The sequence below is a fragment of the Dendropsophus ebraccatus genome, chromosome 3 (genome assembly GCF_027789765.1).
Source record: "Dendropsophus ebraccatus isolate aDenEbr1 chromosome 3, aDenEbr1.pat, whole genome shotgun sequence".
In the NCBI taxonomy this organism is placed as follows: Eukaryota; Metazoa; Chordata; class Amphibia; order Anura; family Hylidae; genus Dendropsophus; species Dendropsophus ebraccatus.
In genome coordinates, this window is record NC_091456.1 from 31,297,045 (window position 1) to 31,324,462 (window position 27,418).

Genomic DNA, 27,418 nt, shown 5'->3' on the forward strand with positions numbered 1-27,418 from the left:
TTAGTGTAAATTTATATTTATATATACCATACACTTTGATTGTTGAATTGGAATTATTCACATATATCTTATCTAAATTGGCAGAATTACTGATCAAAATAGTAAAGGAAAACAGATTAAGAATCAAAATTCCACAGACAGAGGGGAAGAGACATTAGAACCAATTTCTGAAGAGGATCACAAAGAAGGTACCGAGAAGATAAAGGAAGTGACCAAAGATGAAGCAAAAGCTGAACAGCAAAAAGGAGCTGAAGACCAACCCAAAGATAGCAGCACAGAAGAAGATAAAATGGAAGACCAACCCAAGGATGCCAGCGCAGAAAAAGAAAAACTGGAAGACCAACCCAAGGATGCCAGCGCAGAAAAAGAAAAAATGGAAGACCAACCTCAAGATGCCAGTGCAGAAGAGAAGACTAAAGACCAATCCAAAGGTGACGCTGCACAAGAAGATAAGATTGAAGACCAAACCAAAGGTGACACTGCAGGAAAAGATGGCACTGAAGACCAAACCAAAGGTGACACTGCAGGAAAAGATGGCGCTGAAGAACAATCCAAAGGTGACGCTGCACAAGAAGATAAGATTGAAGACCAAACCAAAGGTGACACTGCAGGAAAAGATGGTGCTGAAGACCAAACCAATGGTGACACTGCAGGAAGTGATGGAAATAAAAACCAACCCAAAGATGACGCGGAAGGAAAAGATGGTGCTGAAGACCAAGCCAAAGATTCTTCTGCAGAAAAGGATAAAACTGAAGACCAACCCAAAGGTGACACTGCAAGAAAAGATGAACAACATAAAGATGACAGCGAGCAGAATGATGATGTGAATGACCAAAACACAAATGGAGATGATGGTCAAAATAAAGAGAATGAGGAACCAAAGGATAAAGCTGAGGAAATAAAGGTTCAAGATAAGGAACCAACTAAAAATAGTGATACCCAAGATGGGGCTAAGGAACAGATTGATGCAAAAGAGGAGAATGATGTAGGTGATGGACAAAATGAAGGACATGTGGATGAAAAGGTAGATGTGGGTGTTGCAGATACAGAGCAAAAGGAAATAAATGATAAATAAGCGTAGTAAACGTCTGGTGTAGAAGACCAACCAAGACTAATATATTAAGAATTCTCCTACCCTACTCATGATCAAAGGACAAAACACTTTCCAGCTAGTAAGCCCATTTCTGATGGTTCCTTTCCAACTGGAGGCTCAGAATGTTTGTGATACTTACTGTAGTTTCGCTCTTCTCTAATAAGTGCCATTCTGCGAAACGCCGAACTCTTGCCATTTGGCACTGGAGTCTATCGGACATTGGCTTTATGCAATGTTACAGTAACAAAATGCCTTATTAAATGTACCAACAGCTCAGATTACACATGCATTGGACTCAGGGCTCCTAGAACCATATACAGTTAATCCAGTTAGCTTACCTCTGTGCCTTGAAAAATTACACTGTTTCTACTCTGTTATTTTTACAGCAAAAAATGTAAAATTCAACTTTTGGTTAGACTTTCGAAACCCTGCTTGCCTTCAGAATTAAATTTACCAGAACAGGACCATTTAAGAAGTCCACACATGGAGCTTGAGCTGACCTGGTACTGCCTTAAGTACTGGTACAGCCATAGCAGCAAAACCCATCGTAGCCACATTGTTTATCCACAAGTCTTAGTGGAAGCTGTACAACAAAGAAGACACAAGACAGCAGTCGTATAAATGTTTATTTGTTGAACTTAGGGGGATATTTATTATGGTGCGCAGTGGTCATTTTTAGGCTTGATCGAACATCGGAAAAAGCTAGGGTTGATCGAACTCGAACCTAGCCGGACCTTCCGCATTTGATTGCTAATGCCTTCACGGTCTGTGCAGAAGAAGGAGACATCCAGGGGGCCGCCTGGAATTCTGGGATTCAGCCTAGGTAATAGGGGCGCACAGGATTTACGTAGAAGCAGTGCACCTCTACATAAATCCGGGGAGCATCTGCGCTGCAGGGACATTTTTAAGCCCACCGCAATATACTGTATACCGGACTTAATAAATGTTAACTATTAGAAAAGCTTTATCTATCTTCTGGAGATGGTAGACTAGGCCTAAGCAAAGAAAAAAAAAAGTATTACTATATAGTAAGTTTTTGCAATAATTTTAAATAGGTATACTAACCAGGAACTAGTTTCTAACATTTGCTACCGTAATCAAGTGAAACAATGTATATATAATTTTATATTCGAATATCAGGCAAGTTTACAGATGCTTACGTGTTACACCACTTCAGTGAAGTTAGGTGTCATGTCACTGAGAGAGTGTGTCAGTTATTCAGTAAGGAAGTCCCATAGATATTGAATGGAGCAGGGGCTGAGCATACACACTGCTTTCCCATACACTTAGGGGACAAGGGGAGCATCTGTGCTCTCAGACCTTGCAAATGTAGGTTACCCAATCAAGGTACCACTCTCATAATGCTTTTGTATTTGTGACACACAAGTATTTTCTATCACATGACTTGTGTTTATATAAACATGCAATAAATCTTAATAGTATCTGTCCCTAAACCAAGTGACTTCCAATGGCCAGAGGTGTGGTGTACTACCCTGTTTGCCCGAAAATAAGACAGTGTCTTATATAAATTTTTGCTCCCAAAGATGCGCTATGTCTTTATTTTCAGGGGATGTCCCTTTTTTCCATGAAGAATTCAAACTTATTGTTGAACAAAAAAAAAAAAAAAAAAAAGATCATTTATTATATACTGTATAGTAGTTGCCATCACAAACCAACATAAACTGACAACCCACCCCCTTCCCTAATGGCATGGTGGCGGCACAATCAGACATTCAGTCTGAATGTAGTCAGATACTGTACACAGTTTACAGGAATAGACATTCGGGGTCTTTGGATTTTAGGTAGGCTTCCAAGATAAACACAAACTTGGCACAACAGCCAATACCTGTCAATGTTTACATTCTTCAGCTATGTTCACACAAGGTAAAAGTAAGGGCAAAATACGGCTGTAGTTGGATAAATACGGCCTGAAATAATGATCATGATCGTTATTTCAGGCCGTATTTATCCAAATACAGCCGTATTTTACCTTTATTTTTACGTTGTGGGAACCTGGCCTTTAAGTGACCTACTTTACTGCCAGCTGCAAAATCTACTATTCAAACAAACAAATCCAATACTAGGGATTTTAAACTGAATGGACATTTTCAGTAAACTGAAACAGTCCATCGCTGTAAACTCGCCTCCTGGTGACGCTGGGCTCGGTGACATGCGGACAGCTCGCGTGTCAATATGGGCGCAGGCATGATGAGTATCTGAGGCCAGCTGAACAAGGAGACAAGTTTACATACTGGACTGAGGCGAGAGGGAGGATGTAATAGCCAACCTCCATGACACTGTCCATCCATGATCAGAGCAAAAAAATACAAAAAAAACAAAAAACACAGAGGCCATCAGTGTTGGACTGGGGTATTCTGGGGCCCACCAAAGGAAATGATCCTGGGGACCACCAGTAAAGAACCAGTGAGAAACGACATGGTTCTAAAGCTGGGGGCCCGCAGGAGGATTCTCCGGTCCTCCGGTGGGCCAGTCCAACACTGGGGGCATTTTTGTATACAGTTAATAAGTGCTATACACGTGTGCTACACAGTGGCTAGTTTTCCTTCACACACCAGTTTATTAAAATGGACGGTACTATTAACATATCACTACCAAAGTTCCTAGAGTCTTTGTCTCCTGATCTCGACAACAGCTGAAATAAAGTTTACATGTAGTGACCTGTCAGTCAGTTGCATTTCTACACAGATGTTCCAGGACTAAGGAGTCTCATTTAACTATGCAAATGATTGTGTTTGTTATGGTTTTATATTGTTATTTTTACTTCTTTTCTAATAAAATGAAATATTTTTTGCTGTTTAAAGACCTTTATGCCTTTTAATAAACCTGACAATCTTACCTTACTGCATTGTATTCACTGTTATTAACAATAGGAAATGAAAATCTGCCTGGAAATCTAGACAGATTTTCTGACCCATAGGGTTGTATTGGGCACAGACACCCTTCAGGATGTTTCCTAAAAGGTGTCCATTCTGGAAAATAGGTCAGGGTTTTCAGAAAAAAAACAAACCCCTGTCCTATTTTCTGCCAGAATTCCGGCATGGGTGCATCCCAGATATTTTTGATTCCTTCCATTACAGGGGATAGGATCAGAGCTAGACTGTTTGCCAGCAGTACATACTCTTAACAATTCCTTACTTGCCAGCCAGCACTCCTCACTGCTGTGCCATGACATAGTGCTGGTGAAAGAGCATTGGACTGAACAGACTGGCACTGTGCTGGGGGACAATTTACAGTACTCTGCTATAGATACTCACACACAGAGTATGATGATGACGACAAGGGAGAGAGAAGTGGAGATTACTCTTAGGGGCCTATTCCAGTGAACGTGGAGTAGAGACAACGATCAGCTGATGATCACATCATCGGCTGATCGTTTATTTAGGTTCAAACCTAAAATCATCGGGCACCCACTGCGCATCTCTGCGTGGAATAGCGATGCACGGCAGGCAACAGACGACCGAAGAAGGAGGGCAGGAGAAGCCCTGCAACATGTGTAGGCAATGTAGGGTGATTAAACAAGGGCTGCAAGGACATTGGTAACAATGTCTCTGCAGCCCTCACTAAACGATTATTGGGCCGTGGAATAGGCCCAGTAAATGAGCTCCAATCTAGTAGATCGGCGCTCGTTTACATTATTCCATCGGCCCGTGGAATAGGACCCTTAGGAGGCAGCACTGTGTACATCCAATACTAAAAACAAAAGCAACTGCTGCCCAGAACTTTATGGGTTGTCATAGATCATTCATGGCTTCCTTATTTTCTTTCTCAGACAGTGGGGAACCTCTGGAGGGGTGGAGAGGCTCACAGATTGCAGATACACAGCCCAGGTTTTCTCCCTTTCTCCTATACATAGCATCTAGCAACTTATCCCCTAAGGTTCGGATAGGTGAGAAGTACCTGATTGGTGAAGGCGCAACCTCAGGGGTGAATGGAGCTGCAGCAAGCATGCTTGGTTTTTCTCATCTCCATAGTGTTTTATATTTTACCAATAATTAAGAGCTTTTCCACCGGGTACACCAGTTTCCTCCTGCACGCCAAAAACATCCTTTTAGTCATCCTTCTATGAAATGGTATGTAGGTGTCTGACATAGGAAAATTGACTGTAAAGGCCCTATTATACAGAGCAATTATCGGGCTGTCTAATAAGTTCAGTAAATGCTTGTTTACTAAAATTGATAGGGTAATGTAACACGGGCCAAAGTCCCACTGGGGCGCAGTGACAGTCACTGTACAGCACTGGAATAATTTGATACTATATAACAGGGGTCCTCAACTGGCGGACCGCAGTCCGAACCCGGATTGCAGAGGTCAGCTGCCCGGACCCCTGGGCAGACCTCCGCCCGGCCTGAATCTGGTCCGTCCCGGGACGGCCCCCATGTGTCCCGCTCCCCACTGCAATGCCTCCCGCCCCATAGACGTACTGTCCTTAGATTTCAGTACGCCTGTGGGGCTGGGGGCAGTGTCGGCCCGGCCTCCGGCTGATACGTCTCTGGGGACGTCCCGGGGATTCCCCAGCAGAGCGTGCATCAGTGACCTCAGTGTACGCTGCCGGCCTGAACTTCCCGTAAGTACAGGCCGGCAGCACACACTGAGGTCACTAGTGCGCGCTCTGCTGGGGAATCCCTGGGACGTCCCCAGAGAGCGCGTATCAGCCGGAGGCCGAGCCGACAGGAGAAAAGAAGAAGACAGGCGCAGCGGGGAACGAGGTGCTAGGTAAGTTGTGGTTTGTTTGTTTTTTTTGTCTGGGGGCCATCTATAAGGGGAGAGCTCACAGGGGGCTATATACTACAGGGGGAGAGCACAGGGGGGCTATATACTACTGGGGGGAGCTCACAGGGGGAGAGCACAGGGGGCTTTATACTACTCGGGGGAGCTCAAGGGGGGGCTATATACTACTGGGGGGAGCTCACAGGGGGCTATACACTACAGGGGGAGAGCGCACAGGGGGGCTATATACTACTGGGGGGAGCTCACAGGGGGGCTATATACTACTGGCTTGAGCTCACAGGGGGCTATATACTACTGGGGGACAGCGCACAGGGGGCTATATACTACAGGGGGAGAACGCACAGGGGGCTATATACTACTGGGGGAGCAACAGGGGGCTAAATAGTACTGGGGGAGAGCGCACCGGGGGGCTATACACTACTGGGGGAGCAACGGGGGGGGGGCTATATACTACCAGGGCAGTCACCCCCTTTGTACCTAATATCAAAGAGCTGGTGAGAGAGAAAAAATACCACTAAAAGTTGTTGAGTACCCCTGCTATATAACAACTGGCAATAATTAAAGAGTTTGTCTTTGTCAAAATGCAGCTACCAAACATGGCCGACACATCTCTCTGACATGAGATAATAGAAATGATCTAAAATAATTCTGTGCAATACTGAAACCACCCATTGTATTACAATAAGTTTGTTTATTTATTGACAATTTTATATATTGTAATATATATATTTATTTAAAAAATTACTATGTTTTTAAACAGTAAAAGTGGACAAAAAAATTGCATTGACATATAAAACAATTTATAAGAAAATAAATTCTCACTTGCAGAATCCATCCATACTGAAATATTCTTCTCTTCAGGTTGGTACCTCACTGTACGGATAACTTGTATACGCATACAACTGCCTGTGAGTCTAGTGTATGACCAGTTATTGTGCAGAAAAACATCCACACTTCTAGACAAGCCAAGAAGAAATAACCACATGTATTCCCTCGATGACATTCACCTATTGTAACAATCATGGCTACCTAGGGGGACTAAGAATGATTTCCAGGTCTTCACAATCTTGATATTGGGGTTCATCTGGACTCTGCCATGTTTCTTTAGATACAGACTTTAGTTTGGCAACAGGAAAGCTGTGAACGGACGTGTCATTGAAAACATCACTATAGTGATCACTCTCTGGAAATGATGTTTCTTCTACCATCGTTAGACTCTGTGGAAATAGCAGAATGGTTAATCCCTCTGTAGCAGGCACTACTATCTTATCCTGATGATGTATAAATGGTACGGTGGTCTCTCAGTGATTCATTTGTAAACATGCCAGGGGTCTTGGAATGCTTGAAAGTATCATTTAAAGGGAAACTGACAGCACGGATATGCATATAGCTGTGCTACCAGTTTCCAATTGCCAATCACACAAGCAGTGTATACTTACTGTCTGTGATGCTCTGTGATTCGGCCTGTTCCTAAAAACTGTTCTTTATCCCCGGGCTGATGGTGTCACAGAAGGGCGTTTGTGAAACTGTCGGTGCCTGGCCCGTACAGCCCCTGCCCAAACAGCTCTGCAGCCAATGCTGTATCTTTAGGTCACCACCTCGCCTCCTCCAGAATGATTGACAGCAGAAATAGGCAGATCACAGAATGATTGACAGCAGGATCACAAAGCAGCACAAAATGTAAGTATGCACCGTTCCTGTGATCAGCAATGGGAAACTGGCAGCATGGATATATACATATCCATGCTGTCAGTTTCCCTTTGAAGTGTTAATCCAGAAAAATATTTCAACATTTAGAACTTGTCACTGCTGCGGATAGTGACTGACAGAGCAGGCATTTCCTATGTTTCAGACAACCGAAAATTCAGACTAGAGGGACCAGCACTGTCATAGAACCAGCAGAGGACTCATGCCCCCCTGACCAGTTTTAAACATTAAATGTTTTTCAGAATAAGCCCTGTGGAATAGTCTGTAAAAGGAATGAATGATTAAAGGGATTATCCAGTGCTACAAAAACATGGCCACTTTCTTCCAGAGACAGCCCTGCTCTTGTCTCCAGCTTGGGCAGAGTTTTGCTGCTCAGTTCCATTGAAGTGAATGGAGCTTAATTGCAAACTGCACCTGAACTGGAGGCAAGAGTCATGCTGTCTCGGAAAGAAAGTGGCCATGTTTTTGTAGCACTGGATAACCCCTTTAATAGCAATTAGACCGTCCAACATCATCACAAACGTGGTTTGAGAATGACATTGTGACATTAAGCTACTGTAATGACGCAGTTTAACATATTTCAGTGTTTATAACAATAAGTCACTTGTATTTATGTTTTCTCCTTAACAAGAGATAATAATACAGATTGACACCATACACGAAATGACGCTACAAGCATGCGTTATCCGGTCCCCAAATCAGTGTTGCCATCTGCTGGCCAAACTTGGCACTGTCACCATCATACTAAGGTAATGTATGAATTACAGTACAGCGCAAGTTGACAAATTGCAATATATATATGTTTTTTTCTATGTATGCAATATGGTTGAGGGGTCTGTGACAGTCTGGCGAGTATCTCTGCCTTTTTGTGATTTACAAGCACGGTATTGCATGTTTTACACTGTACATTTGAACAGCTCGTTCTCATTAAAAGTGAATGGGACCAAGGTACCTAAAAAAATTTTCATGTAAAATTTGGGTTATAAGCATGTTACCGCTGAGAAGGATGACTCCCTTGTAAATAATCGAGGGGGGGGGGGAAAGCACTGAAGGCATTTGTACTGAATTACTATATGTTACACTTCGTAACTGCTTGAGAAAGCCAACAGAGTGAGCTAAAATGTCTTGTGAATATATATAGGGGAAGAAATCAGCATGTTCTTTTGTCAGGCACAATGAATACAGATCTGTGAAAAGTTGTGCTTAATAAACACTGAAGGGACATGGCCCACTGATTGGTGGGGGTGCAGGGTGTCAACCTTCCCTAAACATTGTGATACGAATGGCCCATCCTAAAGACAGGTTGTCTATATCAATGTCTGAAAAAATTCATCAGAAGTCTAAGTTCAGAAATAGAAGAAATCTTTAGTTTCTGAATGGCGATATGATGTGTTTTTAAAGGGAAACTGTCCTGGCCACTGTCTTTTACATCCCCTCCTACTACCTGCATATTCTTCTATGCATAAGTACATACTATATCTCCCTACTCGGAGTAAGTAGGAGGGGACATACAAGCCAGCGTGTGGGCGGTACAGTGCACTAGGGGGCCGAAGAAAGCCCCCAGTGCATCAAAAAGACTAATTTACATATTGGCTTTCGATCTAACTACTCCAAAACTGCACCACGGAGGGGAATAAGAAGACCTGCAGCGAATTCAGCAGCCCTGCCACTATAGGTACACATCAGCAGGTTCTTATGTACAAACTTGCTGATACTTTCCAGCGCAGGTTCACGTCCATGTAGATTGAAGGCCAGAAGTCACACTCTCCAATGCATTCTCTATGGGAGAGCGTTACTTCTGGCTTTCAATCGACACGGAGACAGAAGAGGGGTCAGAAGAGCGGTGATGTGAACGTGCGCAGGATTTGAACTACGATGCAGGATCGGAACAAAGCCGCGCTGCCGGACACTGATCATCGCTGGCGAGTATACGCGCCAGCGCGCAGTGGACAGACATAAAATATTAATTCCGGAATGCTTCTTTAATGATGTCACTCAAAAGTCCTTAATAATAGTAATGTAAAATAAGCTTACCTTATATATATAAGTATAATCTCTCTGTAAGATTCTGGAAACCAATCTATAATTAAAAAAAAAATAAAAAGGAGTCAGCATTGAGCTGTTTCATAAACATATACAAATGGGATATGGTCTAAGTACTTACCTTTCATCTATTTCCTTGAAGCTGTTACCAATAATGATCATTTGTGATAAAGCGTCACATGACCAGTTCTTCCAGAGCAAGTTATTATACAGGGCCTTGCCGCAATGCAGCATATAGAACACTGTGGGCTTACAGACTGCATGCTTACCCTCCTGTAATGAGATGGTAACACATATTAGATAAGTCTCTTCATTCAAGTACATCCTCAACAAATGCAAATACTAGATTTCATACATTTTAAGAATGTGAGTTAAAGGCGTCCTGCACACAGCCATGTTACAGATCAGTAAAACTGCATTCATCTATGGACCCATACTCTATCTCCATAAAGAGGGTTCTATTATGGTGCTGTACTGGGAAGTGGCTATCATTCTATAACACAGAACCATAGGGGCTTTGTGTGTAATATTGTGCATGAGGCCATAAATGAAATGATAAAATCCATTTTTAGATTAGAAATATTTCTGTGTAGTCTTCTCCTAGTTGTAGGACATTTCTAGATAACTTTCCAGTGTATTTGTTCTTTATCTAACCATGCTTTACTGCATCATGAAGCCAAACATCAAAAACCAGAAGATTCTTAAAATACCCTCCGCCTATATATAAGTTATGACAATGCTAAGTGTTAAAGCGAATATACCAGTTCAATCCATATCCAATCCATATCATATTATATATACAGTATGACCTTATGGGCGCCGCTGCACTAATTCTGCTGGTGTGGTTCTTTTTCCTATCCCCTGATCCTTGTAGTTTTCTAAATATGCAAATGAGGTGGCTTGGTGCACTGGAGGTGGGCCCAGTTCCCCGAATGCACTGGAGGTGGGCCCAGTTCCCCGAATGCACTGGAGGTGGGCCCAGTTCCCCCAATGCACTGATATGGCCCTGGCCTGGCTCTGCCTCAGCCTGTCACCCATGGGCGGGGATATTGGTGTAGTGGGGGTGCTGGATCCACCTTTAGTGCACTGAGCGAATACAAAGGCATATTTAGAAAATGACACAGATCACAGGAACTGGACAGGGGATTGGAAAAAAGATCAGACCAGTGGAATCAGTGCACCGATGCCCATAATGTTGTATGAAAAGCTTTTATGTGGATTGAACTGGTATATTCGCTATAAACCTTAGCATTGTCATAACAAAGTGTCACTGTCGCTCTAAGTTTTAAAATATAAATTAATAGTAGATGTGATATAAAGCAAGTTTGCAATATACATTCATTATTTAGTTATCATGGAGAACACGGGACTTCCGGTTTTCTGACTGTTTTTTATTCTCAAAAAAGAGGAAACAGTAAGAAAACAGGAAGTCCTGTGTATCCCAGGCCAACCAGCACAAGTCTGAAAATGTCTTCCGGAGACTGGACCGGGATTTCTGGTAAGTTCAGCTTTGTTTTACAGCATGATAACAACAAAAATAATGAACGTACATTGCAAACTTGCTTTATTTCACATCTACTGTGGATTTACATTTTGAAAGTTATAACGACTGACACTTTAAAGGGAACCTGTCACCCCTGGATGCCCCCGAACCCATCCTACCCCTGGATACAGCCCCCTATACTAACCCCATCCTGCTGATCCCGCCACGGAGATACAGCTGTCTGCTCATCTGCGCGCTCAATATGGAAATGAGCGGAGATGAGTACAATGTCCATAGAAAATCACTGCTCCAGACATATCTCTGCAGCGCGATCCGCAAGATAGGGTAAGTATAGGGGGCTGTATCCAGTGGTAGGATGGGTTCAGGGGGTTGTCCAGGGGTGACAGGTTCCCTTTAACCTCTTAACAACGGGGCCAATTTTCATTTTTGCATTTTAGTTTTTTCCTCCTTGTGTTTAAAAGGCCATAGCACTTGCATTTTTCCACCTAGAGACCCACATGATCCCTTATTTTTTGCGTCACTAATTGTACTTTGCAATGACAGGCTAAAATTTTGCATAAAGTACACTGCGAAACAAGGCAAAAAATTCAATGTGTGGTGAAATTGAACAAAAAAAAGCGCATTTTTTTTTATTTAGGGTTTTTTTGTTTTTACGCCATTCGCCCTGGGGTAAAACTGACTTGTTATGTATATTCCTCAAGTCGTTAAGATTACAACGATATGTAACATGTATAACTTTTCTTTTATCTGATGTCTTGTAAAAAATTCAAACCATTGTTAACAAATATACGTTCCTTAAAATTGCTCCATTCCCATGCTTATAGCGCTTTTATCCTTTGGTCTATGGGGCTGTGTGAGGTGCCTTTTTTTGTGCCATGATGTGTTCTTTCTATCGGTACCTTGATTGCGCATATACGACTTTTTGATCGCTTTTTATTACATTTTTTCTGGATTTGATGCGACCAAAAATGCGCAATTTTGCACTTTGGGATTTTTTTGCGCTGACGCCGTTTACCGTGCAAGATCAGGAATGTGATTAATTGATAGTTCGGGCGATTATGCACGCGGCGATTACCAAATATGTTTATTTATTTATTTAAAACATGAGAAAAGGGGGGTGATTCAGACTTTTATTAGGAGAGGGGGCTTTTTACTAATAACACTTTTTTTTTTTTTACACTTACACTAGAAGCCCCCCTGGGGTTAGGGTTATTCCCCCTGGGGTAGGGTTATTCCCCCTGGGGGACTTCTAGTATACACACTCTGATCTCTCATTGAGATCTTTGCTGTATAGTTATACAGCAAAGATCAATGAGATCAGCACTCGGATGCTTTCGGCTGCTGCAGCCGAAAACAAAGGAGTGCCGAGCTGGGATCAGTGCCATTTTGGCGGAGACCCCGGCCGGGTGAGGATGTGTGGATCGCTCCTCCGGGAAAACGTCCCGGAGGAGCAATCTCCTCCACTAGACACCAGGGAAGTGCTGCATCCGGTAATCGGTTGCAGGTGTCATCTTTGACAGCTGCATCTGATTACTGTATTAGCGGGCACGGCGATCGGATCGTGCCCGCTAATACCCGCGGTCCCGGGCTACACGCGGCCCCCGGGACTGCGGCGGTTCAGAACGGTTCAGTACGTCATGCGTCCTTAAAGGGAACCTGTCACCCCCCGTGCCGGGGTGACAGGCTCCCGACCCCCGTTAGAGCCCCTTATACTCACCTAATCCCGCCGGGTCCCGCTTCTGGAGATGGTCGGGTGATGAAGATCTCAGCCGCTGCAGCCCGGCGCGCGTGCTGAGAGATGAGTCCAACACCCATAGAGAATGACAGGAGAGTCCAGCGCTCCGTCATTCTCTATGAGCATTGGACTCATCTCTCAGCGCGCGCGCCGGGCTGCAGCGGCTGAGATCTCCGTCACCCGACCACCTCAGGAAGCGGGACCCGGCGGGATTAGGTGAGTATAGGGGGCTTTAACGGGGTCGGGAGCCTGTCACCCCGGCACGGGGGGTGACAGGTTCCCTTTAAGAGGTTAAGATCATTACCACATCAGAGCTGACTCACACATGTCCTGTGTATGCGCTTGTGTAACTTTTATAAATAATAAAGCTTAACACAACGTACGTCATTCTTTAGCAGAACAGTAAGTCCTAGTTTCTGAAGAACAGCAATCTCCAACGGTGAAAATACAGGATCAAACACATAGCAATGGTGTCTCGGGATCTGAAAAGAAAAATACACAGATTATTTCAGGGCCCAGACCTGTCACTGCAGTCTGCTCCTTATTATTTATGTCCCTGGTTCCTTGAAACCTCCGTCCTTCATAGACATGGGCAAGAAACTGTAGATAGAAATACCGAAACCAAGAAGGCCACATGAATCATGTCCCTAAGATAGGCCGCTGGAGTCAGCATTGTCCAGATGTGATCTGCAAATAACTACAAAGATTTTATTTTTTTTTTTGCAGAAATCAATAGTCCAGGCGATTTTAAGAAACTTTGTAATTGGGTTTATTCGGCAAATATACCATTATCTGCATTAAAAAAGGCTTTTTCCAGGTCCCCCCCTCCCTCCTCTTTTCCATTCACTGCAAAATATCAGGAAATTGTGTCTTGTTGCATCAGACATGGCTCTGTCTGTTCTATGAAGAGGGGAGGGCAGAGATTAATCGTCAGCAGAGAGCAGAGAACAAATGATTACACAGTGTGAGTTGTATGAAAGCCGTACTCAGAGGTCAGAAAGGTCAATGCTGACTTCAGAGGAGATAGCCAGTGATGTAGCTGTAAATTAACTCTTTGTTGTCCTGTTTTGGTGCCTCATCTCCCTCCACCCCTCCCCTCTCCATAGACAACCATGAACTGTTTTTTCATGATAAAAATGCATTTTTCGGCTAATAATACCCAATAACAAAGTTTCTTACAATCGCCTGTACTATTGATTTCTGAAAAAAACGGTATGTACCGGTACGTCCTGGAAGTCTGTCCCCAGACGCGCTTCATAGCAGGTGGGGGCCGGCTGCAATCAGCAGCCGGGACCTCACCGGTAATGACACGCTGCAGTGATCGCGCTGCAGTGTGACATTAACTCCTTAAACGCCGCATCGGGTCCCGATCGGCGATCTGCTGCACTAAGCCTGCACAGGCAGGCTCAATGAGCAGATCGCCGATCACACTGATCAATGCTATGCCTATGGCATAGCAATGATCAGTGTATGTAATAAAAGTATGTATGTACAAGTCCCCCAAAAGTTAAAAACACCAACACACAACCCCAAAACCCCTCCCCCAATAAAAGTTTAAATCACCCCCCATTTCCCATTATATAAATAAAACATCTAAAAATAAATAAATAAATAAACATATAATATACCGTAGCGTGCGTAATTGTCCGATCTATTAAACTATAACAAGCGTCATTGCGAGCGGTGAACGGCGTACACGAAAAGAGGGAAAAAAGTGCGCGGATTACCGATTTTATGTTACATTATATATAAAAAAAAATTAATAAAAAGTGATCAAAAGGTCCGATCTTTACAAATATGGTATTAATAAAAACTAGAGATCATGGCGGAAAAAATTACACCCCATACAGCCCCGTAGGTAAAAAACTAAAACCATTATAAGCGTCACAATAGGCCCATTTTATTAATATTTAATTGCCAAAAAAAGGATTTCATAAAAAAAAAAATATACAGTAGATAATCTGTGTAACCTGCATATGGTTGTGTTCGGACTGACCTATAGAATAATAGTGTCATGTCGCTGTTACCATATAGTGCATTATGTAGACACAGGAACCCCCCAAACATTACCATATTGCATTCTTTCTTACGATTTCACCTATTTATATCTTCATAAATAATATATTTGGAATTCCATCGTACATGTTATGGTAAAATGAATGACGCCATTACAAAGTACAACTATTCCTGTAAAAAACAAGCACTTACATGGCTTGTAGATAGAAAACTGAGAGTGCTAGAGCTCTTAGAAGGGGAGGAGGGAAAAACGAAAGTGCAAAGATCAAAATTTGCGCGGTCCACTGGGTCATTTTGGGCCTGGTCCTCAAAGGGTTAAACTTATGGAGGACGTGTGTATTTACTACTGTTTTATTTAGACCTAAAATATGCCATCAGAGTGTTACAGTTAAAGTGGTACTTCAGCGAGAAAAAACAACAACTTTAAAATCAACTAGTGCCAGAGATTTGTAATTTACTTCTATTAAAAAATCTCCAGTCTTCCAGTACTTATTAGCTGCTGTATGTCCTTCAGGAAGTGGTGTATTCTTTTAACTCTGGAAAGCAGGAGATGTTTTCTATGGGGATTTGCTCCTGCTCTGGACAGTTCCTGTCATGGACAAAGGTGGCAACAGAGAGCACTGTGTCAGACAGAAAAGAATACACCTGTTCCTGCAGGACATACAGCAGCTGATAAGTACTGGAAGTGGAAGACTTAAGATTTTTTAAATAGAAGTAAATTACAAAGCTCTGGCACTTTCTGATACCAGTTGATTTGAAAGAAAAAACAACACTTCACTGGGATACCTCTTTAAGGTCTTAAGCCCCACCAATTCCTAAAAAGAAAGGACTCCTTCTTCTCCAGACTTTTCTTCTGCTCTTGACCAAATGCCATGGTAAAAGAGGAAAAGAGAACAGGGAGGTAGAAAAAGTCCTTTTATTCTAGGGGACTAGTGAAAGTCCCTGTTACACCCACACTGATCACCGATATCCTAGTTATATATCATCACTTACTATGTTGGATAAACCCATTTACATTAAAAGGGCAGTTCACAAAAAATCTTTCAAATCAACTGCTGCCATAACGTGCCAAAGATTTGTAATTTACTTATGTCAATATAATCTCAAGTCTTCCAGTATTTATCAGCTGCTGCATGTCTTGCAGGGAGTGGTTTATTCTCTCCAGTCTGACACAGTGCTCTCTGCTGCCACCTCTGCCCGTGTCAGGAACTGTCCAGAGCAGTAGCAAATCCCTCTAGAAAACCTCTCCTGCTCTCCAGACTGGAAAAATACCACTTCCTGCAGGACATACAGCAGCTAATAAGTACTAGAAGAAGTGAGATTTTTTTAATAGGAGTTAATTACATATCTCTGGCACTTTTTAGCACCATTGATCTGAAATTATTTTTTTTATTTGGTGAACTACCCCTTTAATTCAATTAAAAATAAATAAATAAAAAGAACACGCAATTCCTGACACTGTGGAATCTTCTTACTGGGTTCAATCACCTTAAATTGTTCCAGGAATAAAAGCAAAAAGGCCATCTGGTGTCGGGATATAACACATGATGTAAAGCTCCCCAGACCATAGCACACACAGTCATAGTGCTGAAGAGACATGGAGGTGGGTATGGGGCCCTCTAGGTTCAGCTTCTCCGTGAACTCCTCAGTGATAGCGCCCTCACCTGAAGTCACTGGGGATACACACTGACATTTAAGAAGACAACCTAGAGAGAAAAATTAGAGTTTGGAACAACAAAGAAAAAATATTTAATAGAATTTATTGCAAAGAGGTGCTACAAAGAAAGGTAGTAACATGTCCATGCACGACATGGAGAGACCATTGGGGGAGATTTATCAAACATGGTGTACAGTGAAACTGGCTCAGTTGCCCCTAGCAACCAATCAGATTCCACCTTTCATTTTCCAAAGAGTCTGTAAGGAATGAAAGGTGGAATCTGATTGGTTGCTAGGGGCAACTGAGGCAGTTTCACTTTACACCATGTTTGATAAATCTCCCCTATTGTCTTTAAAGTGTACCTGTCGTCGTTATAAAAAAAACTTTTGACATGTCATAGACACACGACTATTTGTTGTGATGATTTTCCCCCCCATCTTTTCTACAGTCTACACTATCCAGGTCCCACATTCTCACCTTGACAAGAGGTCCAAAAGTCTGACAGTCGCAGATCTGCCCTGTTAAGCATTAAGAAAAAAAAAGAGGCAAGATTATACTAAGATCCATGGGGACGTCTCAAGTTATTATAAACTCAAACAGATATACTTACAGTAACTTATAATAAATCAGAACATTTATAAAGCATGCGCTATAGAGGTAGATATCACCTGTTTCATCTACATAACAGTTACGGTATACATAGTTCCCAGCCGCTGTACATACAAAAGACCAGGAGCGAACGCTAGTCAATGTGCAAGGGATCTGAGAAGACGACGTCATGAGGGGGCGGGGCAAACGGTGGTGTTGTGGGCTGGGCTAAGTGGCGCTTCGGCCGCGAACTCCGCCCAGATAGCACAATCCACAGATGATAAAAGATCACTTTTTATTGGAACAAACACCATGACGTATGATATAAAATAAGGTATGAAAGCTGCAAAATTTACCCTTTACACCTCTTTAGAGAAGTCATAATGCAAAAAGGGGGGGGGGGCACAGTGTCACTTAAAGCGACTCTGTACCCACAATCTGCCCCCCCCCCCCCCCCAAACCTCATGTGCCTTCGGATAGCTGCCTTTAATCCAAGATCTGTCCTGCGGTCCGTTCGGCAGGTGATGCAGTTATTGTCCTAAAAAAACAACTTTTAAACTTGCAGCCTCGTGCCCTACGGCAGTGCTTCTCAATTCCAGTCCTCAGGCCTCACCTCACCTCACAGGTCATGTGTTGAGGATTTCCCACACAAAGGACACCTGTGATAACACCTGATGCATAATTATATCACCTGTGAAATACTAAGGAAATCCTCAAAACATGACCTGTTGGTGAGGCCTGAGGACTGGAATTGAGAAGCACTGCCCTACAGGAGTGGCCTAGATTGCATATGCATTTGGCTGGCCCCACGTCTCCGTTCCTCCTCCCCGCCCTTATCATTAGGAATGCTCCAGGCAGATTGCCTACTATTCGTAAGCTGTGTCAGCACGGCACATGGGCTGGATCGTTAAGACACCTGTGCAATGTTCAGACAGGAGAAAATGTTCCAGTGGCATTCCTAATGATGAGGAGGCTGCAAGTTTAAAAGTTGTTTTTTAGGACAATAACTGCATCACCTACCAAACGGACCCCAGGACAGATCTTGGATTAAAAGCAGCTATCTGAAGGTACAAGTGGTTTTGGGGGGGGGGGGGGGTCAGACTGTGGGTACAGAGTCGCTTTAAAGGGTTTAACCAGTGATTCAGCACAAAAACTGCATTAAAATTATATTGGTTAACTCTCCTATTCACCAACATGCAGTTGGGACTGTTCCTCCACTTTTTTTACTGCTCTGATCAAAATATTAAAATTTTTCTCTGCCGCTGGTCCTCTGTCATGCGTGCCACCTGTAAACTATATTTTACACTGCTGGACAGAGGGAGTGCAGGCTGACTGTAGTGAAGAAGAGAAGAATTGGTTCATGTCACATGGTGTGATGCCAGGAAATCCTTCTAAGAGGTCAGCAGACAGTTGCATAAATATGCTTACCAATGGTCCTAATGAACGAGGCAAGAACCCAGCAGTACCTTCTCCAGGTTGTGTATCATGCATCCTTGTATGACATACAGTGTTGAGATGTCACTTACATGGTCTCACTTATTTGCTTCATTACATGAGCGGCATCTTTGTCTGGATACAGGAATTGCGGCTGATCAGAAGCAGCAGGTGTACCGCCTCTGTTCTCCTTCAGGTGGGAGGATTTTTTGCTGGCCTTTTTCTTGCCGACCACCTGCCACGTGTCCAATTCCATCCTGGACCTGAAGTCAGAAAATATGAGCAGGACTCAGCACTATAGACTGTAATCACTCCAACAATGCCTGACACCTAGGACGTTCACTCTGATAGATCTGTCTCAAGCACACACAATAGACATGCTTCACTGACCAGGGGAATGGTAACAAACCAGGGCTGTATTAACAGATGCTGCTGCCCTAGGCACTACACCTGAAGACGCCCCATCTTCATGCACCAGTTAGTAACATGAAGAAATAGGAGAGTGGTTTTGGCCACATGCATTTCTCTACATGTAGAAACATTGTCTGAATCACATTTTTCATGTTTTTTAACAGCTTAAAACATAAACAAATGTCACTACATGAATGGTAGATTGGTAAGTAATAGCTCCAGGCGTTATATTTAACACCGCCACACCAGACCTGACCAATACCGCCATACTGTGACTGGATAACACCGCCATACCAGACCTGACCAATACCACCATACTGTGACTGGATAACACCGCCATACCAGATCTGACCAATACCACCATACTGTGACTGGAGAACACCCCCACACCAGACCTGACCAATACCACCATACTGTGACTGGAGAACACCGTCATACCAGACCTGACCAATACCACCATACTGTTACTGGATAACACTGCCATACCAGACCTGACCAATACCGCCATACTGTTACTGGATAACACTGCCATACCAGACCTGACCAATACCGCCATACTGTGACTGGATAACACCGCCACACCAGACCTGACCAATACCATCCCCCCCTCAAAGAGACACCAGATTTACGTCATGTGTGAACGGGAGGTGGGAGACTAAAAAAATTATAAAAAAAAAAAAAAAGTTGTTTCTTCTCCCCTGCACCCTGGTACTGCACTAGGCACCGGACCACGGGTGCCTGGTGGTAAAAAAGGCCCTGGTAACAACCTACAACCTTTTATCAATCTATTTATATGTTACCAAGAGAAATCACAGCACTGGGGTGGGGGGTGGGGGGGATGTATATAAAAGATGGGATCTGGAGTCTGTAAAGATGGGTGCTGCTGGGTCTTTATAAGTAGGGGAAAAATAGTGTTAGGGCCTATATTCATTTTGAGGATGGGTTCACACACAACTGATCCGCTGCGGATCCCTTAACTGTTGAAATTGTCATCCAAAGCAAGCCGGAGCGCAGACCCGTTAATGTATGTGTAGCAGACTGTAGTGAGATGTACCGGGCCACTGGGGGGGAGGTTAAGGGGGCTACCTCTTACATACTCACAGGGGGATGCAATGCTACTCTGAGTATGTAATCTCATTGAAAGTGACTGTGAAGGATCTTCTGCGGATGCGTTACGTGTGAATCCACCCTGAGGGTCTAATCTTCTTCAGTCTGTATTAACTTAAAGGGTCTGTATTCACTTAAGGGTAGGATGAAGGGATGACAAAAATATGACAAAAATATTTCCAGCAAGCACTGTGAATGGCACTCATCAATATTCAATGTGGCCGTGCTGTCTTCCATGTATGGTCAGGGACGTATTTACAACTAGGCACACGTGGTCCGGTGCCTAGGGCAGCACCTTGCAGGGGGGGCAGTACAAAGGAGCAGGGGGAAGGAAACAACCATTCTACCCACCTATATAAAAGCCCCCCAACCATCGTGCCCAAAATGGTAATAATGCCCCCTTCTGTATCCCATGCGGTATTATTCCCCTTAATAAATAAAAACAAAGGGTAGCTTCACACGTACCGGATTCGTAGCTGATTTCACGCTGCCAGTTTGCAATGAAATCCGCTGCGAATCCTGGCACTGTCACTTCAATAGGGTGACATACCTGCAGCGCAATTTTCATTCCACTGCGAGTATGTAACCAGGCCCCTTTAACCCCCGACAGCATAAATCACCTGCTCGGCGCTGCGGCTAAATTGTGAGGCTCCGGCGGTCCCGATCAGCCAATCAGTGACTGCAGTGGAGCGTGCACTGACTGGCTGAGCAGGACTGATCGGAGCCGGAAGCCTCACAAGCAGCCGCGGCGCTGAGCAGGTAATGTATGCTGCGGGGGGGTTAAAGGGGGCGAGTTACACACTCACAGTGGAATGAAAATTGCGCTGCAGGTATGTAACCCTATTGAAGTGACAGTACCAGGATTCATTGCGGATTTCGCTGCAAATTCGCAGCATGAAATCCACTGCAAATGCGGCACAGGATCCACAGCAGATTTGATGCCGTGTTCAGTAATTTATATGAAATCTGCTGCAGATCCGCAATATAAAATCCACTGCGATACGGTATGTGTGAAGCTATCCTAAAAGAAGTAGCCCCCACACAGCAGTTACCCCATTATTTCTCCCAGAAATGTATTCTTTTGTTCGCTTTTTTTTTACATCTGGAATTTCATTAGGAGATGGCTATTTGTGATGAATATTTGCCATAAAAAAGTGGTAAAATATAGAGACGGCCCTGGGATCTATTCAGTGATCAGTTCCCCGTCCCACCGGCTGCTGCATTGGTGACAATAGCCGCCATTACATCAGAGGTGGAGCTGTCCGTCTCATCTGCTCCTCCTGTCAGCGCAGCCGCCCGGCCGTCTATTGGTGGGTCAGGAGTCTGATAACCTGATCTCCATGTATATCGCTGTGCTGGAAGGGGTGAGATATAAAGTGGTACAATATAAAGCTTATTACAATGCGGATCCTGATCCTATAGGCCGTGTCCTGTTCTATGTCCATCAGGGGAGGAATCTCACAGAACAACGGCCGGGGTACAAACCATTTTATTTACATATTGGGATCAACTGATATTGTTACCATAGCAACATAGACAATCCCTATATATGTCACATGTCAATAACAAGCGGTACAGTATAGGTGCTGCTTGCGGTGATGATGATGTCATAATGTCCTAGTGATGTCACATGGGCTTCGGAATGTTTCCATGTGACCACCGGCAGGTATATAAGAGGCCTCCGGCCACCTATAGCTTGTCTCTGCTTTACCATTCTTGGTGATAGGAGACACCCCTCTTTGGCAACAATGAGGTTCATTTTCCTTCTTTTATTTCTGCATCTGATCCACAATACACAGTGCGACATAACACTTTTTAAGGACTTCTCATCTTGGACCATCCTGTCCTATGAGAGTCCTATAGAAAAACCACCACCACCTACTATGTTTGAGGTAAGTGTCCAAGTACAATACATAATTATTCCTTGTATTTATTATTAGTTTGTTGACTATTATTATTTCGTGTCTTTTAGGACGTCTCGTCATGGATTAAAAACATCTTGTCCTATGGCCGTCCTATAGAGAAACCCCCCCCACCACCTCCCACTATGGTTGAGGTAAGTGTCCAAGTACCATCCTTGAAAATCATCATCATCCACCATTAATGATAATATGAAGCCCTAACTATTCCCTGTATGTATCAGATGTTATTATATTATTATTTGTCTTTCAGGAATTCCTATACTGGATAAACAACGTCCTGTCCGTTCCGGTCCCACCTGCTCATAGACGGACCCGGGAGCGCTGTATTGAAGTAAGTGGAGCTCATACTGTGTATACAATGTGTACATGTTATGTTAGATGCCTCTGCTTCCCTTCATAATACTTTCTATGTAATTTATTATATTATCTTTGAACCCTTGTACTAGTTTTCTTTTTTTTTGCATCTTACAGAATAACCCATCGAAATCCACTGGCCCCCGAGAGAAGCCGACGATTATAAAGATGATGTATAAATGGATATCGGCTAAAGCGTTTGGGGTGAATAACGCCATCTTGTATTATAGGAAGCCATCATGACCCCCTCCTGTTCTGACAATGGAGGCTGGGACTGCTCTCATGGCTTCATACTGACTTTGTTCCTTTTTATTACAGGAGCCCCCACCACCCGTGGTCCCACCAGGCTGTATAGTGACCTTACGTGACCGGGTTATCAGTGGCGTGGTATATGGACTACTCATATCTCCAATCTTTGCAGTAGTAGTCCTGGCTGCATGGCTTGCCCAACCATTGCCGCTGCCAGACATCCCAGCCACGGTCCCAGAGCCTGCAAGAGCAGCTGATGAGCCAGTGCCTGAACCATCGAGGCCAAAGAAGTCAGCGCTCAAGGTACCATCTTCCATGGGCGCCAGAAAAAGAAGAAACAAAGCTCCCAAACATTCATCTAAACGTGTGAGCTTCAATAAGATGGTGCACTTCCGACCCATACCACCAAACCACTGTTACCGAAGGGCTCCAACCTCTGAAGAACATCATGAGAGAGAATTTGTCGAAGACCCCATGTCTGCATATGACCTGGCACTGGACGAAGACACGGACACGGACACAGAATGAGGACAGACAACTATCAAACCTGTCACCTGCCCGCTGCAGCGCCAGACGCATTTAATCTGGTTTGGCCACAGATACGCCGAAAACTAATATGAGACGAACTTCGTCAAATTTATCATATTAGTAAAAAATATATATAAAATGATACAATGTGTCAGTGAGTGATTTAAAGGACTGTAAAGGGGGGACAGATCATCTAAATGGGGCGGCCATTACTTAGAAGCTAAAGGATCTGTCTAAATCAGGGATGAGGAACCTTCGCCCCTCCAGCTGCTGCAAAACTACAATTCTCATCATGCACGCTTTGGCTGTCCATGCATGATAGGAACTAAGCAGGTCTAACAAGGTTATTAACTGCTATATCAGCGTTTGTCAATGGTTTCCCTCTATACCAGGGCTTGGCTCTCCAGCTGTTGCAAAACTACAACTCCTATCATGCCTGGATGATGAAAGCTTGGAAGTTGTAGTTTTGCGACACACATACACACACTGCAGTGCACCCCTGCTGGGCCCATTCCCATTGAGATGAATAGACTTAATGCAGCCTACAAAGTTTTATCTATTTCCTAAACTTCTCTTTTTTTCCCCTCAGAATGCACAAGTGAGGTCTGCTGCACTGATGGACGCCGTAAGGAAACTTTTTGGAATTGGAAATTTTTGAAAAATAGAAGAAAAATGGTCACTAGAAGATGCCATTCAGTCCATTATACTTGGCTATCCTGCCAAGAGTCACAGTATATAATGAATACACTTAGCAGCAGACATGCTGATACTATTGTATACAGATGAAAATCACCACAACACGATGTGAACAGGCCCTGATATGTAGAAGTATATGGTTGTGTTCACACATAATATTTCCATAGCTGAAAACACAAAACTATGCAAATCTTTCCAATATAATTTTGCCCTGTCAGTTCCACTCCTGGTTTTTGGATGAAACAAGACTGAGGGATATACTGTGTGTGACCATAGCCTAGGGCTGGGCAACATGGCCAAAAAATAAAATCTTGATTTTTAATTTTTTTTGGACGGTTCTTGACTTAAATCTCGATTTTTTTTTCTTTTTGCTAAATATACAGAACATTTTTCTCCTTGCAGCGTCAGATACTATTTTAATGACGTTTGAGACAACTGTATTGCTTCCCAGTCCAACAGTTCTCCCCCTGTGCCCCCATGTCGTAGACAAGCCCCCTCTGTGATAAGTAGTTTTCCCAAATATGTGCCCCATATAGTATAGGAGATCTTCTTTGTGCCTCCTTCTAGGTAGGGTGCAGTAGTGGAGGTATAGTGGATAAGGAGTGTAGTAGTACAGGAACAGATGAAGGGGTAGTAGTACAGGAATAGATTAGGGGTGACTGGGGGGACTGAGGCAGCTGGAAGTGACTGAGGGGGACTGGGGCAGACTGGGAATGACTGAGGAAGCTAAGGGAGTCTGGGGCAGCTGGGGGTGACTGAGGTGGACTGGGGCAGCTGAGGGAGTCAGGGGCAGCTGGGGGTGACTGGGGCAGGCTGGGGGTGACTGAGGGTCACTGAGGGAGACTGGGGGTCACTGCACATAGCCCTCCTCACCCTGGCACAAATGCTTCCCTCCCGACCGCACGTGCAGGTCCCCGGTCTGTGGAGGAGGTCGCAGGGACTGTAGAATAAGGAAATAGCGTTGGTGCAGGTCCTGGAGCTCCAGGACCCGCAGCGGCGCTATCTCATTATTCCACAGTCCCTGCGGCCTCCTCCACAGACCGGGGACCTGCATGTCGGGCTGGGAGGGGAGAGAGACGCAGGTCAGCCGCGGCTCTGCGTGTAAGAGGCTGGAGGCCGCCGGCACAGTACAGTGTCGGGCGCGTGGTCCAGAGAGATGCGGAGCCAACGGGCAGAGCTGTGGCTGACCTGGTCCCTCTCCCCTCCCAGCCTCCCTGCACTTCACCGCGCCGCCTTGCACCTCTCTCCGCGCAGCCCGCCCTGCACCGCTCCGATCGCATTTCACCTCACCGCTCTGCCCCCAATGATTTTTTTGTGAAAATCGAATTTACTATTTTCACCAAAAAATCAAACCGATTGTGACATTCTGGGCGAATTAATCAAATTAATTTGATTAATGGCCCAGCCCTAGGTGTGTAATATACTGGTGACCTAATACTGGGGTGTGTAATATACTGGGGACCCAATAATGGCGTGTGTAATATACTGGGGACCTAATAATGGGGTGTGTAATATACTGGGGACCGGATACTGGGGTGTGTAATATACTGGGGACCTAATAATGGGGTGTGTAATATACTGGGGACCTGACACTGGGGTGTGAAATATACTGGGGACCTAATACTGGGGTGTGTAATATACTGGGGACCTAATAATGGGGTGTGTAATATACTGGGGACCCGATACTGGGGTGTGTAATATACTGGGGACCTAATAATGGGGTGTGTAATATACTGGGGACCTGACACTGGGGTGTGTAATATACTGGGGACCTGACACTGGGGTGTGTAATATACTGGGGACCTAATACTGGGGTGTGTAATATACTGGGGACCTGACACTGGGGTGTGTAATATACTGGGGACCTAATACTGGGGTGTGTAATGCTCCTTTTGTGTTGTTCTGACTGTAAAATCTAACTGGAAAATTTTGAACCCACACCCCTGATAGGCCACACCCAAAATAAGCCACACCGCTTTTTAAAGGGGCTCTGTACCCACAATCTCACCCCCCAAACCACTTGTACCTTCAGATAGCTGCTTTTAATCCAAGATCTGTCCTGGGGTCTGTTCGGCAGGTGATGCAGCTATTGTCCTAAAAAACAACTTTTAAACTTTCAGCCCCGTGCCCTACGGGAGTGGCCTAGATTGTGTATGCATTAGGCTGGCACACCCTATCTGTCCCTCCTCCCCGCCCTCCTCATCATTAGGAATGCTCCAGGCAGATTTTCTCCTGTCTGAACATTTGCACAGGTGTCTTAAAGTGACTGTACCACCAGGCCCAGGCTGAAGCACTGGAGGCAGGCTGACCCATCCCCAGTGGGAAGAAACTCCAGCCCCTCCATGACGTGACTCCATTACAATCAATGGAACCCTATCATAGAGGGGCTGGGGTTTCCTCCCACTAAGGGTGGGTCGGCCCGCCTCCTGTGCTTCAGCCTGGGCCTGGTGGTACAGTCACTTCAAAGATCCAGCCCATGTGCTGTGCTGACACAGCTGAGGAATAGCAGGCAATCTGCCTGGAGCATTCCTAATGATGAGGAGGGCGGGGAGGAGGGACAGAGAGGTTGTGCCAGCCTAATACATACACAAAATAGGCCACGGCCGTTGGACACAGGGCTGTAAGTTTAAAAGTTGTTTTTTAGGACAATAACTGCATCACCTGCCGAACGGACCGCAGGACAGATCTTGGATTAAAAGCAGCTATCCGAAGGTACAAGTGTTTTTTTTTTTTTAATCAACTGGTGTCAGAAAGAACCAGAGGTTTGTAATTTACTTCTATTAACAATCTCCAGTCTTCCAGTACTTACCAGCTGCTGTATGTCCTGCAGAAAGTGGTTCTTTCCAATTTGACACAGTGCTCTCTGATGCGACCTCTGTCTCCTCTGAGCTGTAACAAATCCAAATAGAAAACCTCTCCTTTTCTCCAGACTGGAAAGAATACACCACTTCCTGCAGGACATACAGCAGCTGATAAGTACTGGAAGACTGGAGACTTTTTGTTTTTTTTTCTTAACAGAAGTAAATTACAAGTCTCTGTGACTTTCTGATACCAGTTGACCTGAAAGGTTTGTTTATGTTGCTGGAGTACCCCTTTAATTGAAAAACCACCCCTGCCATAAATATATAAAGAATGGAATGATATGGACTTCTAACAATAGAGATCGTATAGAAGAGCGCCGCCGTAAAGCAGCAGGCGGTACAGTACATACCTGTCAGCCGTAGAGCAGTCGCAGCAATCTTGCGTTCCACCCAAGTACTCGCAAATCCATTCTGCGTTTCAGTCAGTTCATACCGGAAGCTGCCATGCGTTCCAAGCCTCTTCCCTCTTCCCTGTTCAGCGATAGGTGGGCGGCCATCTTGCCGTACGGACACAGGGATATGACGTATTTAGTAGAGGACAGACGTCATTCTCGTGCGACTTCTGTTTTCAAAACTAGGAAAAGCTTGGAAAATGATTAGATAGTAGTGTCACCTAACGATAAGAAGAAGAACAGGTAGGTAGTACCGCGCAATCTGTAACGTCTCCTCACTATTACTTTATAGCACTAGTTTCTAAACGCAGTGTCAACTTCCGTGTTAGGGAGAAGGGGGTCTTGTTACCCGTAGCAACCAATCAGCGTTCA

The 27,418-nt window shown here is 44.3% G+C and overlaps 4 protein-coding genes across 9 annotated transcripts in view; 3 read left to right on the top strand and 1 right to left on the bottom strand.

The window, feature by feature from the left end:
• LOC138785399 (clustered mitochondria protein homolog) overlaps nt 1–2,985 on the top strand; it is a 44,276-nt gene extending 41,291 nt beyond the window's left edge. Inside the window, exon 26 of the mRNA XM_069961317.1 lies at nt 85–2,985. Coding sequence (XP_069817418.1) covers nt 85–1,075 — 991 coding nt within the window. The 3' untranslated portion in view covers nt 1,076–2,985. The remainder of the gene's footprint in view (nt 1–84) is intronic.
• SRRD (SRR1 domain containing) lies at nt 1,712–27,399 on the bottom strand. 5 transcript variants are annotated; one of them, XM_069961321.1, is made up of 10 exons: nt 27,005–27,399; nt 18,619–18,789; nt 16,982–17,022; nt 16,336–16,553; nt 13,215–13,313; nt 9,714–9,865; nt 9,584–9,629; nt 6,872–7,059; nt 5,012–5,141; nt 1,712–2,088 (listed from the first exon to the last, which is right to left on the bottom strand). In XM_069961321.1, the coding sequence occupies exons 2-9, from the start codon at nt 18,780–18,782 to the stop codon at nt 5,090–5,092; spliced, it is 960 nt and encodes a 319-aa protein (XP_069817422.1). In that variant the 5' UTR covers nt 18,783–18,789; nt 27,005–27,399; the 3' UTR covers nt 1,712–2,088; nt 5,012–5,089. The 5 variants fall into 5 exon arrangements, with proteins under 5 accessions (XP_069817422.1, XP_069817426.1, XP_069817423.1 ...); XM_069961325.1 differs by having other exon boundaries at nt 6,665–7,059; nt 27,005–27,396; XM_069961322.1 differs by lacking the exon at nt 27,005–27,399 and adding an exon at nt 26,603–26,692.
• Nucleotides 21,724–23,186, top strand: LOC138787006 (uncharacterized). 2 transcript variants are annotated; one of them, XM_069964101.1, is made up of 5 exons: nt 21,724–21,936; nt 22,017–22,100; nt 22,217–22,297; nt 22,438–22,524; nt 22,639–23,186. In XM_069964101.1, the coding sequence occupies exons 1-5, from the start codon at nt 21,793–21,795 to the stop codon at nt 23,095–23,097; spliced, it is 855 nt and encodes a 284-aa protein (XP_069820202.1). In that variant the 5' UTR covers nt 21,724–21,792; the 3' UTR covers nt 23,098–23,186. The 2 variants fall into 2 exon arrangements, with proteins under 2 accessions (XP_069820202.1, XP_069820203.1); XM_069964102.1 differs by lacking the exon at nt 22,438–22,524.
• HPS4 (HPS4 biogenesis of lysosomal organelles complex 3 subunit 2) overlaps nt 27,158–27,418 on the top strand; it is a 45,200-nt gene continuing 44,939 nt past the window's right edge. The window contains exon 1 of the mRNA XM_069961319.1: nt 27,158–27,289. The gene's annotated coding sequence lies outside the window, so the exon portion shown is untranslated. The remainder of the gene's footprint in view (nt 27,290–27,418) is intronic.